The following is a 17,852-nucleotide window of genomic DNA, read 5'->3' on the forward strand; positions in this document are numbered from 1 at the left end:
CACTAAATGTTCACAAACCTTACAAACAAAAATAAACAGTTGGGAAAAGAAAAGAAAAGAAAAGAAAAGAGAAGAAAAGAAAAGAAAAGAGAAGAAAAGAGAAGAAAAGAAAAGAAAAGAAAAGAAAAGAAAAGAAAAGAAAAGAAAAGAAAAGAAAAGAAAAGAAAAGAAAAGAAAAGAAAAGAAAAGAAAAGAAAAGAAAAGAAAAGAAAAGAAAAGAAAAGAAAAGAAAAGAAAAGAAAAGAAAAGAAAAGAAAAAACCCAACAAGCCAAAAGCCCCAACAGCTTGTAACAGCTGTCACATTCCACCCAAGAGAAATCTTTATGCTAATGGAATTTGACAGGATTTACGCCAGATATCTACACATAAATTTGAAAAAAATAAAAAGAGAGAGAAAAGAAAGTGACTAAGACTTCTGGATAGGTAGTGCTTTATGTATACAAGCTTTTTGTACTTATTCTCACGCCTGTATCTTACATTCTTTGATACCTTGCAGTAAAACATTTGTTGAATGCACGAACTTCTTGGTATCATCAAGGGCTAAACAGAACTTTTTCTGTTTGAGTGGTTAAATATGGAGCACAGCATCCCTGCTGTGTACCAGCTGCAGAAAAAATTCTGCTGAAGATGCATGCATGAAGTTACTTAGAAAATTAATGTCTTTTAATCTCTCACATACCAGTCTCTTGTACCAGACTGACAAAAATGTAGGGAATAATAGAGTACTTAGCTATAGAAACCAGGCAGTCACCCACATCTCGTTTTTAGGTGTAAGAGCATTTTGATCCCAGGACACATAGCGTTGGTGCGGGAAGCTGACTGGAGTTATTGACCATCATTCCGTAAGGATGCTGACCTCAGAGTCATTATGCTTGTGAGAATGGTGTTTTTTAATTCCTACCTGCCAACAAGAAGCCTGGGAATTTGTGGATCAAGAGAAATGATGTGCTGAGGTTTACCAGGATGAACTGGAGATAACAGGAATGGGAAAAGGATTAAGAAAGAAAAATCTGAACTTGCTCAGTGTTCCTTTATAATCTCAGTAATGGCCACTGTATCCCCTAGAAATTCTGAGTGTCACTTCTCCAAGCGACCCTGTAGTTTTCTTGATAGACTCAAGGTTGCTGAAAGGGCCAAGATGTTTCCTTTCCTCTAGCACTGTGAAAGTGTACCAGCTGGATGTGTGTTTAGCATGGTAACAAAGGTAATAGCAAGCCATGCAACAAGGGAATAGAAAGGGAACCACCTTTCATACAGTGGCAGTAAGCTATATTTCAGGACTTAGAGAGTTATTTTGAATGCTTCTGGAATTCATGGATCTTCTCTCTAAACTTCTTAATAGTGTCCCACTAGAAGGCTTCAAGATCCTTGGAATACAATTCCTGCAAGAACTTGTCTGTTTTTGATAGATTAGGCCAAGTCTCACTATCAAAAACATATTCTAGCAAGAGAAAAACAAAACTCTTTCAATTGCCATTTGCCTAACATAAGCTAAAAGTGGCAGATTTCAGCCTAACATGACACTGGGGAACTAGAGTTCCTGTGACAGTAGTCAGAGAACATCCAACTCTGAAAGAAATACTGTACACAGAGTTTCTGCATTTCCTGGTGGCTGGACCTCTGATTCAGTTTGTGGGCTTTTTTACAAGGCATCTTGTTAAGGAATCTTGCAACGGTAAGGAGTCTTGTCTTGTCCCTTTGGAGCTAGAAGAAGCTATTAGAAACACCCTTAGAAATTTTTCTGTTTGTCCTTTAGTTGGACACAACATGTAGTATCAACCACAATCTCTTCTTCAAGGCATTCACAGGCATGTTCTTTTTTCTTTTCTTTTTTTTGAGCTTCAAGAGCTATTCCCTAACTCCCTTCTGCTTACACCAAAGTAATGTAGAAATAAGGTCTTTAAGCTTACTGAATTTGCATCACACTAAAACTGATGCTTGCAGTAAACAAACCTACCAGTGTGAATGTCAGAAGAAAACTCAGATATTCTTCCTGTCCTGTTTTATTACAAGAGTAGCAGAGGGGCTTGAGCCAGCAGCCAGCAGTCATGAAGTATCAAGACTGGTTCACTCTGCATCTGTCTTATGTTGCTCTCATGCAGATGTCAGTATCTACCCATTCATTAATCCAGAATCCTAGCATATGTAGAGAACTCCTATTAAAATCAACATGATCTTATAGAGCTGGATGTTACTAAAGATGATTTTCATTTATTAGATATGCTTAACTTTCCCTGAATTCCTTGGGTCTGGAATGAACTTTGTGTCTGCAGTTGGATGACACCATTCAGAAGAACTTAGCTCAGGAAAGGCTGAGGAGAAAAAACAAAAATTCATGTTAGTACCTACTGAAACTGAACTAAGAGCAGTTATGCTCTAGACTCCCTCTCTTCCACTTCCAAAACTGGAGAAAAGAGAAGCACTTACTGTTCTGAGCATTTATCTTGCAGTTCTATAGATCATGTTTCAGGGCACTAAACAGTATAATTTGAAAAAAGATACTTTTTTTCTGCACCATGTGGTACTGCATGGTTGGGTAGACGTTGGCATATCACTAATCAGTGAATTCCTTTTGCAGTTATTGATTTGTGCCATCATGGCAATTTATGTTCAAGGATGAGGTTCTACTTCCAGTTCCATCACTGTCAAAAACATCCCCCAAAGCTCTGCTGAAGTCAGTTTAGTGATATTGGCATAAAATCTGTGAGAGTGGGCTTAAGCCAATGGTGTTTAATTTTTTCATGGCATGAAATTCCAGTTAATTCCCTGGGTTCTCTGACACTCCGCTCACATGCCCATTTTGAAAGGCTGTCCAGAAAATGCTGAAATAATGCTGGGATAATATCTAGCCATGTGCCATCTGTTGGCCATTTACTATACTGCTTCAGGGGACATACAGTTTCTAAGTGCCTGAACCAGAAAGATGGTGCTTCCTAAAATACTCCATCTGTATGCAAACACTCAAATTAATACCTCATTCAAGGAGAAGGACTCTATAGTGAAGGCTTTTCCATCCGTCCCATCCTCTCAGATGTTTACTTGTCCCACAGCAGTTTACCTTCACTTTCTTAGGAAGTCAAAGAAGATGTAAGACTATTGGTTAATGGTTCATCTCATGAGTAGATATACAAATTGGTCTTAAAGTGATGTAAGAAGCATAATCTTGCTTATCCTTAAAGGATAAAGCAATTAAACATCACTACGAGGCAAATAATGCATATTCAGGCTTATGCCCGCTAGCCCTTTGAAGAGGAATCATGTGAACTAGAGGAAGTAAATTTACTCCTGTTCACTGGGCTTCTTATGCAGGCATCAAATGTATTAATCCCTCTATTATTTCACAATGATTCTCTAGCTTGCTGTCATAGAGTCCCAGCAGGCTATCTCATATTATCTTGAATTAGACTGTGTCTATGATACCAGTGTTAGGTGGAATACTGGTCTCCGTGTAGTAGTCCTCTCTTGGTTGGTTTGTGCTATTCATTTGGAGAGAGAGATCTGCTGTAGCTTCAGACCAGCTTGGATGTCAGTTAGAGACATAAAGGACCACATGTTCAAAATGATTTGGAAACGATTCATGCAAAACCTTTTCAATGTCCTACAGAATTTCTACATCACACTTGCATATTGCCTAAGTGCTGTCAAAGTTTATTGTGTCCTTCAAGCAAGTTTATTATACAATCCATTCTTCTAGGGTTCTCCTAGAAGACGAAGGTTTCCTGATAGCACTTGGGCTGTGAGTTTCTCAAATACTATCAGCCAAACTATGTCCATTCCATTGCAGCAGTAAAAATTTTCCAGAATGTTTCTGTGGGGCTGGTGGTTCTGCAGGTGACATCTGCACTCCCAGCCTCTTCTTTGCTATGGCACTCTGCACTGGTGTGCAAGTATCCAGGAGATACTGTCTCAGAGACAGTTTAAAACTGAGAACTAGCCTGCATGACCTCAGAGTTACTAAAGAGTCTTTAGCACTTGTTGATATGGAAGGAAATTTAGCTGTGGTGATTTCACCACATTTTAAACACAGATTTTACTTTTTGACTCCCTAAGTTTCTATATAATAGTTGTTCTATTCCCTCACTGGCATGTGTGCACTTAGGTGATAATGCAGATGATCTATGGTATTGGTTCTGTATTGCCTTTGAAATCTACAGAGCTCTTCTTGATCCATTTGACTGAACACATCAGTATATTACTAACTCAATCGTCTATTTAATACTTGTGTGAATTTGTTAAAACTCAGATTCTAAATGTAAACACATTGCTTTACAGAATGAGCTGTGAATTATTTTTGTTGTAATGTGGGTGTACACCCTGTTGCAATGAAACACTACTATTTGCAAAATTCCACTTTAGGCCATTTTATGAAAGCTAGGTCCATATACATACTATATATCTATCTAATGTATATCAGATATTTTGGCAAAGATGAGGCTACATGTCTCAGTGTGCCAGACTGTAATTTTAAGCTACTCCAACCTCAATTTTTTGTTTGCTTTCTTTGTTTGCTTCTTTCTTTCTTTCTTTTTCTTTTTTTAGCAAGTCTTACTTTTCCCCCTTAAAGTGAGATGGTTGTCTCATGTAGTGTTTTATGAAGTTCTTTTCATCTGCTTTCCTTTGTAACATATTCCATATGTTTACTATCTTCTCTTTTTGTTGTTCAGTAGCCTAGAGCATTTTTCTCACCAAAAGCTGCATGGTTATTTTCCCAGGAAACATCATTGTTCCAAAAAATGTTATAGAAACAAATAAAACACATTTCCAAAATGGTACTGCCAAATAGCAAAATACAAAATGGTCATTATTTTTGATGACAAAGATACTGAAAGGAAAAAGAAGTTGTTTAAAAATAACCAATTCTTGAATAGTTTTGTGGGAGGATGTTCAATTAAATGGAATGTAGTTTTCCAGTGAGCCTGTTTAGTCTTGGATTGAAACTATGAGTTCAATTTTTTTTTTTTTTTCATTCCACATTTTTTTCATCTATATTTTGTTCTCCATTCCTGGCATTGCAATGATGTTTGTTACTATTTATATTTCATGTTGAGGGTCTTTTAAAATCTGTTTGTAAAGCTTTACAAGAATGCCAGATGTTATGTTGGAAGCTCAAAGACCAAAATCAGATCATAAATCATGACATACCATACACAAAAAAGCCAGTTGCATCACTCTTTAGCACTTCCTTTATTGGCTTTCCTTTTCTCTCCCTTTTTAACTCACAGCAGGTAGAACTGCAGTGTCTTACCTGGTATGTTTACTTTGCAGACTCAGAACAGAGCACTGGGTCAGACACAGAGGTGTTGGCAGAAAGAACATCTTGCTCTTTTGGCTCCCATTCTGACCTTACATCTGGTGGATCGGGTCCTCAGCCTCCTCCACCTTCATCCATGGAAGAGATCCAAGTAGAACTGCAGTGTGCTGACCTCTGGAAAAGATTTCATGACATTGGGACAGAGATGATCATCACGAAAGCAGGCAGGTAAGATATCTCTGGCTTTCTGTGTAGTTAAAAAAGAAAAATCAGAACAAAACAAATAAATAACTGTTTTCTTTCATGAAAAGCCCATAAATAAATATCTGAGGGAAGAAATGTAAATGATTTTCACAGATGTATATCCTACCAGCTTTATGAAGTTCGATAAAGTGATTCCATATTTCTGCCTGAATCAGTGGCTCCAAAGGGTAAATGACAATTGTAGGAAGCAGTTGAAAGCAGTCCTTCCTAAAAGCAAATAAATAAAGAAATGATCCTTTTGTTCCTGGCTGCACTAAATTTGAGACAAGTTATGAATTTTGGGATGAGCCAGTAGAGTTTCCTTTCAAGTTCTGTTAGCACTTCATGACCCAGCTGATTTAATCTTATACACAGCCTAGTTTAAACTCACCTCATTCTAATGATTTCTTGTATTAACAAAGAGCAGGTTTAGTGTTTACCTCTGCTATTGCAAATGATCTCATGTCAGCTGTAGCTAGGAAGAGTCACTAATAGTCAGATGAAAAAAAAAAAACAACCAACAACACTGAAGCTCACTCTGCCTTCCTGTTCTTTGAGTGTCTCATTGCTGTCTATTATTAAAACAATGGTTAGAAATCTGTTCACCAAAGCACAACCTGAAATTAGGTGCAAATCTCTAGATATCACAAGGTACTAAATATTCTAAATTTTTAGACATGCTTGTGGTAATATAATTTTCCTTTCCTCCACTTAACGGTATTTTAATTGCGATTAATAAAGCTGTTAAGAAAATCAGCACCATGGACAGGGTTGTTCAACGGGAACGAACCGCGCGGCTGTCGCAAGAGCTGTTCTGCCCGTACTGCAGAAACGTGGAGGGCAAATTTTCCATAACTTTTTCCCTCCATCCTCCCCCCATTTTTTTTCCTTCTTCTTCTTCTTCTTCTTCTTTTTTTTTTTTTTCTTGAAGGGTGGGGAAGGAGTTCACTCTTTTATGATAAATGGAGGGGATAGGCTTAACAGCAGCACAGCAAAATGAGCAGGGCTTGTTGATAAGATCACATTTCTGTACAAAGTAGTTGACCTCCCTGGGATCTTAAAAAACTGCATGGTAATTACAGCGTCTTTAAAAAAAAAATACTCAAAAAGTTGCAACATCAAAGCCACTGTAATTCTACAAATTCTACTAAAAATTCTAATTTACAAAAAAAAAAAAAAAAAAAGAGGAATCAGCTATCAGAGGTGTTAAGAAAGGCAGAAACACTAACTTTATTTAAGTAGCTCAAAATAATATGTATTTTGACATTTTTTTTTAACAGAATAGATGCAGGAAAGCCTGTAAGATGTGTAAGAAATATTTCTCAGATTCAGTATGTGGTTTTCTGTAAAACCATTAATGGCTTTCTCAAGTGGCAAGTAAGAGAATATTTGCAAGCTCCAGTCTTGACAATTTTTCCACTAACAAAAACTGATGCACCACGATGCAAAGCTTAACATACCAAGCAAACCATGTATTCTTTACAATTTTAAGTCATATCCTTTGTCCTTGAAAGAAGATGTTTATTATTTCTTTAGTCTTCATGGTCATCAAGCTCATGACTGACTATACCCACAAAATCTATGTGTGGTAGGACAGTTCTGCCAAGACTGACAATGTGCTCCATGAACTTCAGACTAGTATGGGGCCTAGCAATGTCATGTTACAAGAAGATTGTCTTCTTTTCTGGCCTGACTCTGGAAGTTTGACCTTTCGGCTTTGTCAGTGGCACAATATAGCGGCCAGAGTTGATGGATTTCAGGATATCCAGAAGGCTCACCCTTTTCCTAACCCGAAAGACGGTGCACATCACTTTGCCCACTGAAGGCTGCATCTTGAACTATTTCTTCCATGGGGAATTCACATGTTGCCACTCCGTGGACTGCCATTTTTACTCTAGCTTGTAGTTGTGATGCCACATCTTGTCACAGGTAGTGATGTGATCCAGAAAAACTGCCACCTTCAGCCTCACAGTGAGTGGTTCAATAGAGACTAACATATTTGCATATGATGTTCTTTCTGTTCCTGTGTGAGCATTCACGGGACCCACTTGCCAGAAACTTTGTTATATTCCAACACTGCCACCATCATTTCCAATGCATTGAAACAGATATTCAGCTCTATACACAGTTCCCTGACTGTATTCTGCTGATCAGTGGGGATGAGCTGATTGAGACACTCTTCATTTTGTGGTGTGACAGCTGTGTGTGGCTGTTAAGAGCACAGCTTGTCTTTCTTATCACCATCACCACAGATGAAACACACCACTCACTGCCTGACTCTGCTCACATTCTCTGTTTTGTCTCCATGAGCAATCAGAAAACACTGATGAATGTCAGTGGGTACATTTTTTTTTTTAATTTTTATTTTTTCTGCATGGAGGAATTCAGTGACTCATCTTTGCTTCATCTTCATTTCCATGTCAGACACCATTTTGTCAGACTGCATCTTGGCCACCATCTGTCACACAGCAACAAAATGTAATGAGATATTGGCACAGAAGTCCAACATATACTACCACATCAGAACCTTCTCCTTTGACACCATGGGTCAACATAATAAAATAGGAGGCATTGCTTTCACAGCAGTCTTCATGTGTAGCTACTAAACATACATGTCTTTACCATTTATTGTTTGTTATCTCCAGTGGTAATATTAACAGTATTGGAGGAGATTCTTTCTTTCTGCTGACTACATTTTAAATTTAACTATTGCAAAGCATAAGGAACATCTGGCCAATTTATTTATCTAGGACATCTGTTTATTGGGACAGTTCTTACAGATTTGAAGAAATGTACTAGTTAAATGTTTAATATTTTTGATTAATCATTCCCTTTTTCAGAGAGGATGTGCCTGTGATAGATGAGATCTGAATTCTATCTCTTCACATGGGTTCCATGATACATTGTGCATCCCATAGATTAGATAGCATGATTTCTGACAAAGAGAGACATGAATTGTTATTATCTTCTGAGGATTTCCTATTATGTATTGAAATGTTGAGAGATGTGCATCTTCCTTCTCCAGGGAAGACTGTTCTCCTTTTTGTCAGTTTCCCTCTAGAAACCCCATTTCAGTCCTGCAAGGCCTTCTTGTTTTGAAAGCCCTTATAATTGCAGACTCGGTTGCCTATAAGTACAGCAGCTCCTTCATTTTCTATGACTGGTAAGACATTGCTTGGCTCCTGCCTGTTTTCACTAAGTCTTTTTGCTGTTACTGATTACTGCTAGTTTCTAGCCTCCATTCTCATTTCAAACATGTTTCTGGAACTATACCCTGCTTACATCAGGCCTACTACATTTTCTAACTTTTAAACTCCACTTCCACTCACATTTAAATGTGCTTTGTCTTCTTTTCTTTCTTGAAGTTGTATTTATACATGCTTATTTTTTGATCTGTTTCCACAAACTGACTACAGTCCTCTTAGAATTTCCCCTTCTTTCTTTCTACCAGAATATTGCTTTTCAGACTTAATAAGATTCTTATAACAAGAGTCCTTTGTTCTTTTTGCAAAAGATGCAAATGGCTTTCTGTCAGCTGCAGTGCATTCAAATCTACAATCTTTTTTATCTCCTTTTGGTTTGAAAGGGAGCTTTAAAGTCTACAAAATAAAATAAACTCACCTTAAGCCCCAAATCATCCTGGTTTTAAGCAACTGTTCCTAAATATGTACTTTACTTTTTTTCTCTACTCTCTTTCACTATGTATGCATGTATACTAGTAATATCAGCACAGGAATCTGAATTCTTCTCCATATTTCCTAGCTAAAGACCATGGTAATCTGAGCTGCAGGGTTAGCAGTTGCACACTGCATAGAAGTGCTGCCCAAATGGGAAAGCAATGAGCAATTATTACTGGAGGAATGCACATTTACTATAGTGAGTGTTTTGAGTCCTGCCGTAGGAGGGAAACATTACGTACAGCTCATGGGGGTGATTACACAAGGGCAACCAAGTACAACAAGCACAACTGGAGGATGTTCCTCCAGGGATACAGATTCTATCTTTAGCAAATTTAGGATTTCTTCTCAGAAATGAGGGTAACAATCACAGGAGTCTTATCATAGCTACCATATTCATACTAAGGGATGTCTCAAACCTGGGTACTCATGCTAGGCTCTGTAATAAGAGCAGAATTAAAAAACAGAAGTGGATGCAAGAGGTGGCCTTCTTCCTCTGTGCCTCCTGATAAGTTAAGTGGTATTCTGACTGGATTTTCTTTGCATTGTTGAGTTGTATGAAACACATACTTGGGGCTGTTTACATTATCAAATGATTGTTCTGTTTCCAGTGAAAGGAAGCAAGAGTCCCATGGTGCTCTTCAGTTAAAGGCAGCAGGAGGGATTTAGTTGTGGAATTCTGATGAAGCATTCATGTATTTCCTTCCTGTCCCTCACTTTAACTCCTCACAAGTTTGTATTTACAAACAAATATACATTTGGCACCAGTCTTAAAAGACAAAGAATTATGAGGTATAAAATAGCTATAAATTCAGGTTACCTTGTAGAGTTCTGCACGTTGTAAATGCTATGAACACCTAATCTGCACATCTTAATCAGTCAGAATATTTTGCAGTTAATCAGATTTGTTATGAATGGGAAGTGACTGATCTCTCTGTTACTGCCTGTAAGATTGTACTAAAAACAAATGGTCTTTTGCTGCAGTTGAAGAACACATATTTTCATTTCAGGGTTTACATTTAGCAGATGTCACCCTTAAGCAAATTTAATCCCACTGAAGTTAATTTTTATTTTATTTAAGCAGTGTATGAAAACTACGATGAATTTTGTCAGTTCTTTTAAACTATCATGTGACCTCAGTTCACTAAGCTATCTGTGCAGGAGTATTTTGAGTGTTTCGAACAACTCCAAGGAATTGCACTTGTGTTTTGAGATAATCTGCCAGGTACCTCTTAATTTCTTATCCCCTATGTGAAGTGCCCATGCAAAAACTTCACAAAAAGAGCACAGGGACTTAGACCATGATCCACCTGAGTCCCTCAGTCACTACTGTTTATTTCTGCTTTTTCCATTTTCCCCTTACCAGGGATGATGTAGCAATGCTGCTGGAGATCTGCTGTGATAGTTCCAGACCACATCCTTATGTCAAAAAAAACCCAAGTTATTTTTATACCCACAGAAAATCGTAACAGTAATATTTTACAAAACTTCAAAAATATACTTAGACCTTACAGAAAGCAGTGGGTTCAGTCAAGCTTTCTCCAGTAGAGATTAGCCTCTAAGCCTGTTGAATGGTCTGTGGTAATCTTTTACAAGGTATTTCATAAGCAAACAACCCCATAAGCTATATTGCAACCTTACACGGGGTTGCAGTGTTGGAGGGAGTTGCTGGGAACACACAGCATTCAGTTTTCCCAATGTAGTGTGCAGACTTAGACCCAAAGAGACTCAGATTTAATCCTGGATTTCTCATCAACCTTCTGAAACATGACCCACCTCTTAAGCTACTCCCAAGCCACCTCTATCCAATTAAGGAGAGTGGATTCGTAAAATGCCACATTCTGTACTCATTTGGTTTGGCAGATTTAACGAGCCATTGTGGTAGAAACAAGGTAATGCCCTCAAGACACTGAAGACTATCCATTATTTCTTTTTCTCCCCCTTAACTGTTTAGCTAGCAAACTAATACCATCAGCTGCACAAATCTACTTTCTCCTTGAAGGGTTTCTGCAGGCAATTTTTCTGACACTTTTACGTCTCTCATAACTCTAGCTGTGTGCTGGCAGCTGTGGGGTGATGTTCTCCCCACCTCTGCAGTGAAAGCCCTTTTTCTAGGCAGCTTTAATTACTAATATATCAGAACTTTGCCTCTCAATGGCCTGAAATGGAAAAGCTGTGGGCAGGGTGGATGCTGAGCATTGAGCTCTTCCTTCCCACTCTCTTCTCTCACCCTCTTCTCTTGAAGTGTATATATGTAGTGCGGATGGGAAAGAATGAAATAATTTCTCACAGTCACAGTACAGTTTTTGAGAGGCATGTTTGGAGATGTTCACAAACATTCCCATTTTTCCCTCCTCCAGGCTCTATTGTTAATACTTCAAGAAATAAAAATATTGGGTGGAGATGTAAATTTTCTCAGACATTTCACTACTCTTCACTAAACAGAAGACAAAATGTCACGGTGGTTTCTAAGGAGGCCTCTGGAAACAGTAGGGAAAGATTTATTTTATACATTTTTTTATAATTCTGTCATCATCATTTTAATACTATTTATTTCTCCTTTAATATCCTCCTTCCATCCAACCTACTCTCATTCCAGTAGAGACATCTACCCATCAGAGGATCAGCATGTAATTACACATCAGTATTCAGTATTCTCAGTTTCTCTCAACAAAGATCTGTATCTTCCGGGCAAAAGTAGTACAATTGAATAATACTTTCTTGTGGGATCTCAGCTAAAGGTTTGTTCTACACGCCTCCAGAACAGTGACTAGTACCCAGCACAGCTCTTCTGTGCTCAGACAAAAGAAGAAAGGCCAGGAATTAATTTTTGTTGTAGAAGCTTCATAACTTACCTATTGGAAGAAAAAATTTAAAACATAATAGGATTAAACATCACATAAATTATGACATTTACAAAAAGGTTTTCAAAAAATACTCTTTGGACTTCAGGAAAGCCATAGTGATACTGCCAGTGTTCCTGTTAATTCTGGAATATAGGCCTAATAAGCAAATTCAATTAAGGCACGTTTTTCTTAAGTGTCTATAAACATAAAGGCAAGAGACTCTTCTGTGATGATGGTTTTGCTTTAGATATTATTCCAGTACAATTAAAATCCATATTGAAATGTAATTTTCTCAAAAGTAAGCATTTGGTGTGACATGAGACCATAGTGCTAGATGGAAAAACAAACAATCAAAACAAACAAACAAACAAACAAACCCAGAATATATATACTGTCCATATCTATAATGAAGCACCAAGAGAGGAGCCTGGACTTGAGGGACAATTTGTGTGGAGGGCTGACTACCAGGAGTCAGAAATAGAAAGTGCTTGACTGAATGCGCCTTACTTTCACTGACAGGTTTTTATCCAGCTATTCCTTTTCTTAAATGGAAAACAAACAAAACAAAAAACAAACAAACAAACAAAAAACAAACCACCACCAACAAAAAACCTCTAACAGAGATGATTCAAACCACTGCCAGAGCAATCTTTGCTATCCATACCAAATCCAGATGTGTCATGCCAAGAAGTGGGCTTTGTAAAGTGGCATGATCCTGGTGTCAGTGACAGATCAAAGAGCTCATTCAGCTTCCTTATTCACCATTTCCTCCCTTGCTTCTACCCTTCTTTTCCTAGGAGAATGTTTCCAGCCATGAGGGTGAAAATCACAGGTTTGGATCCACACCAGCAGTATTATATTGCTATGGACATTGTACCTGTGGATAACAAGAGATACAGGTAAGCTTTTTAGGCATAGAGACAGGAATATTTTGTGATAGATCAGGGTCAGTAAAAGCCCAGGAAAGGCAACAGTGTATAATATGCCATTATACACTATTGTAAAAGTATACTGGAGGAGACTCTGTTGGTTTAAGACTTCTGTTGAGTTGACCAGAATTGTAAGACAAAAACTGAAAGGTTTAATATACTTCCTTGCACATTTGATTTGAGATCTGAGATGGATAGACCACTCAGTGGATAAGAAATTGGTCTCACTCAAATAATTGCAGTCAACAGCTTGATGTTCAGGTGGAGATCAGTGACAAATGATATACCTCAGGGGTTGGTATTGGGACTGGCTCTATTTAATATCATTATCAGTAACATGGACAGTGGGATTGAGTGAACCCTAAGCACTGTACTTTTTGGTACAGTCAACATTCAGGAGGGAAGGGATGCCATCTATAGGGAATTTGGCAGGCTTGAGAAGTGGGTCTGTGCACACATTCCAGAAGTTCAACAAGGACAAGTGCAAGATCCTGAACCTGGACTGGGACAATCTGAAGCACACATACAGGCTGGACAGAGAATGAATTGAGAGCATCCCTGAGGAGAAGGACCTTGGGGTATTGGTTGCTGGAAAACTCAACCCCAGCTGGCAATGTGCACTTGTAGCCCAGAAAGCCAATCATCCTGGCCTGCATCAAAAGAATCATGGGGAACGGGGTGAGAGAGGTATTCTGCCCTTCTACTCTACTCTCCTGAGACTCCACCTGCAGTATTGTGCTCAGCTGTGGGCCATGCAGCATAAGAAGGATATGGAACTATTGAAGCAAGATCAGAAGAGGGCCCAGAGGTTGATCAGAGGGATGGAGCACGTCTCATGAGAGACTGAGGGAGCTGGGTTGTTCAGTCTAGAGAAGAGAAGGCTCCAAGGACACCTTTATAGTGACATAACAGTACCTAAAGAAGGACTACAGGAAAGCTGGGAGGGACTCTTTAGTAGGTAGTGAAGCAATAGGAAAATTGGTAATGGTTTTAAACTAGAAGAGTGAAGATTTATATTAGATATTAGAAATAAATTCTTTACTGTGTGGGTGCTGAGGCACTCAAACAGATTGCATAGGGAAGCTGTAGATGCCCCATCCCTGAAAGTGTTCAAGGCCAGGTTGGATGGGTCTTTGGGCAACCTGGTCCCTGCTCATGGCAGTAGGGTTAGAACTGGATGTTCTTTCAGGCCCCTTCCAACTAAAACAATTTTTAAATTTTATTATCTTGCCCTACAGTTTTGAATAGCAGTGACCAATTGTTTGGTCTCTAGCATGCATTTCAGAATACATGTTATTAACAACCACTCTCTGAGGGACATAGTAATTGGAGTCTGGAGCTTCTAAAGCTACCTCAGCAAAGAAGGAATGGGAAACTAGACATTGAACAGAGAAGGACATCTCTAGTCTAGCCTGAGCTGAGTGGAGTCATTTTTAGTATTTACTATCCAGTACAGCACAAACATAGACCTAAAGCACTGGACTGCTGAGAAAACTGATGAATCTCCACCACTGATGACTAGATTTCTCTGTTATTAATGGTCTTTACACCCTAAAAAAGTACTCTAGAAAACGCATGGTGCTCTGCATCACAGAATACGACCCAGACAGAAATGATTTATCTATACTCCTAAGACCCTTGAGAGCAACTCTTTTCCCAAAATAGTCTTGAGCACTCCATATTTCAAGGATTCAAGAACTCTTCTTCAAATACTAAATATTACATTTTTCTCTCAGATCATGCAAAGCATTTCTCAGGAAAGTAATTTTTTGGAAGCATCAAGATAGTTTCCTAGACCCAGTCAGTTACTTTGCCTCTTTCCTTCAATGTAGTTCTGAGAGTATTTAACTGAAAAATTAGTAGATTGTCTTATATTCTGTTTCTGCCCTTGCCAGCTTATGCGGACACATAGAATAAACTAGTGCCGAAAGGAATGAATTTTCTTTTCCATTTCTTTTAAAAATACAGGAAATGAATCACTGTAAGTAGGTAAGGACTGAAATAGCTTCACAGAGCTGAGTAGAGACCCAAGGAAGGGCAGTGCAGGGAAGAGTTAAGAGGTGTTAGCAGGACTGTTTGTGAAATATTTTAGGCTGCAGGAACCTCAGAACACAAAGAAAGAGCTAGGAAGAGCTATAGGAGAGTAATTTTTGACATACACAACGGTTAGGTCAGGAACAGAGAAGATAATTTAATTTTTTTCCTCTAATCCTGACATGGGTTATACTAAACGGAATTTCCTATTTCACTGTATTTTAAATGAGAAATTATTATTTTTTTAATCAGTTGTTCTGGTGGTATCCACCGAATTTTGGCCTTTTTGGATGAATACGTTTTGTACAGTCTGGTATGTCAGTCAATGCAGATTTCCAGAGATCACAGATCATTTATCAATATTCAAAACCCACCTGGATGTGTTCCTGTGTGATCTAATCTAGGTGTTACTGTTCTGGCACTGGGACTGGACTAGGTGATCTTTCAAGGTCCATTCCAATCCCTGACATTCTGTAATTCTGTGATTTTCAGAGAGAGTCTTATTTACTATTTTCTGCCCTCCTACTCTGGCTCACAGAGGGTTAAGGAGTTAAGGAGGCACATGTGGCAGAGTTTTACAGGGAAAATAACTGTGAAGGTGGTTTTAATAAGGAATCAAGTCCGAACAAGTGGCTCAGAGGTAATCTGGCTTTCATTTAGAAGGTAGGAGGTTGCAATAAAGCACATTCTCCCCTGACTGCAAATGAGTGCTTGGAGTGTATGCGGTAGGGTGGCAGGAGAGGGAGAACTCTGGAAATGTTCCTCCATTGACTGAGTGACAATTTTTCTTAGCCATCATCTCTTCCTCTTTCAGGTATGTGTATCACAGCTCCAAATGGATGGTGGCTGGCAATGCCGACTCTCCAGTGCCCCCAAGGGTTTACATCCACCCGGACTCATTGGCTTCTGGAGACACTTGGATGAGGCAGGTGGTCAGTTTTGACAAGCTCAAGCTGACCAACAATGAACTTGATGATCAAGGACATGTAAGTTAGAAGCTAATCTTAGTTCATACTTTCCCAGCCTTGCTCATCAGAATCAGAAGAGTGATGCTGTTGCTCTAATGCTCCCCTGTCCTGGTGGCCACACGTGTAGACACTTCCCATGGTTGTGGAGATTTTTTTCCCTACTTCAGTGCTTTTCTTCAAATGGTTCTTACCCCTTTAAAGCAACAAACCCATTTCTCTTCCAAACAGTCCAGTTTGACAGGCCAACCAATGTTTGTATTGTATGCACCTGTAAGACAAGAGTAACTCTATCTGTATTAGCCCTCACTTCATCCCCGTGCCCTTGTACCTGTGGATGTAGTGCAGAATTTGTAGGAAAAAAAAAAATTCCTCCTCTTTTTTTCTGCTTCAGATAATTTTACATTCAATGCATAAGTACCAGCCTCGTGTTCATGTCATCCGCAAGGATTTCAGCAGTGATCTTTCTCCAACAAAGCCAGTTCCCTCAGGAGATGGGGTGAAAACCTTCAACTTCCCTGAGACTGTCTTCACCACAGTGACAGCCTACCAGAATCAACAGGTAAAGCTCTGTGCCTTCAAGCTTCTTTTAGGTGTGGTGTTCATAAAAACATTGGCATGCTTTTTGTGTTTGTGAGTCATTAACTTCTCCAAGAAATACGGCTAAATAAGTATGTCCAGTTTACAATCCCACTGTACTTTTCTGCACAGAAATGAAATGTTTGCTGTGAGGTAGTCAATAGACATGAGATATCTACCCAGACAACAGTCTTGGAGATAAGACACCTTTCATTTTTACTGTAAAATAACTAGATGAGATCAAACACAGAGGTATGTATTTTGTTCACTTTTCTTTGCCACCTTGTGGTTCAAACACAATGTCCTGTCCACACTGCAATTTTGAAGCAGTACAACCACTTCAGATCCATTATCTCACTGTATTTTACATATCAATGTAGAAAACTGTATTTTTCATATCAGTGAGGGTAGAAGCTATAAAGAAAAGGAACATCAGCAGTTTGCTGACAAAAGAAGCCTATGAGTATGAGCAACAGCAGTCTATTTGTTGCACACTAAATAAAATTCTCATGCATAATTTACATCTGATTCTGATCCTGTAATTTCCACAGTAGAGAATTACTAGTGAATCCAGATATAAGGAAAATGTATTGTTGCAGTGGGATTCTTTATGCAGAAGCATTGACTAAGGAGCTTTGTGACAGATCTGCCCTTTTTCTTGAATTAGACTTCTTGGCACCCAAAACTATAAATTCAGTTCACACTAGTATTTGATTACGGAATTCCATATCTTCTCAAAATATAAGATATCTTCAAAAGGAAAACAATTATTAGGAAAATATGAGCATTTGAAGAAAATACACATTTGAGGCTATAGCAAATAATGCAGTTTTTGAAAGGGCTGGCCTGTGGATTCCACAAGTTTGCTGTCTTTTCTCCTTCATTGGTCTCTTGAAATGCAGTGTCCAAGCCTTTGAAGGAGGAGGTTGTCTGCTTCATTGCTTCTGCAGGCATGGTCACTGTACATGCTGAGAGCTCTTTTTATGCATCCATTCTCTCTGTACTCTTCTCATGTGTTGCTTATTTGCCAGCCACTTCTGCCTCAGTCATTCCCCCAGTCTTCTCACCACCTCTGCCATGCTTTAGGATCTGCATGTTCATCTTGTTCATGTACACGTACTCTTTATCTTATTCTCAGATGAGATGTGCACAATGTTTCCTATTCCTGCCATATTCCTCCTTGGGGGGGATGGGGGGAAGGAAGGGGTTTGTTGTGATGGCATTAAAAATTCAATGTAAGGTAATTTTTTCCCACCAGGCCAAACAAAATCTCAGTTGATGAAGCTTTTTGCTATGTAAATGATGAGATTTGAGTGAGTTTGAGAGG

General features: G+C 38.7%; 1 protein-coding gene across 1 annotated transcript in view; it reads left to right on the forward strand.

The window, feature by feature from the left end:
- Positions 1-17,852, forward strand: part of TBX15 (T-box transcription factor 15) — a 91,088-nt gene that overhangs the window by 48,900 nt on the left and 24,336 nt on the right. Inside the window, exons 2-5 of the mRNA XM_416537.8 lie at positions 5,267-5,480; positions 12,816-12,917; positions 15,796-15,967; positions 16,341-16,508. Coding sequence (XP_416537.3) covers positions 5,267-5,480; positions 12,816-12,917; positions 15,796-15,967; positions 16,341-16,508 — 656 coding nt within the window. The remainder of the gene's footprint in view (positions 1-5,266; positions 5,481-12,815; positions 12,918-15,795; positions 15,968-16,340; positions 16,509-17,852) is intronic.

Source organism: Gallus gallus, chromosome 1, assembly GCF_016699485.2.
Source record: "Gallus gallus isolate bGalGal1 chromosome 1, bGalGal1.mat.broiler.GRCg7b, whole genome shotgun sequence".
Classification (NCBI taxonomy): domain Eukaryota; kingdom Metazoa; phylum Chordata; class Aves; order Galliformes; family Phasianidae; genus Gallus; species Gallus gallus.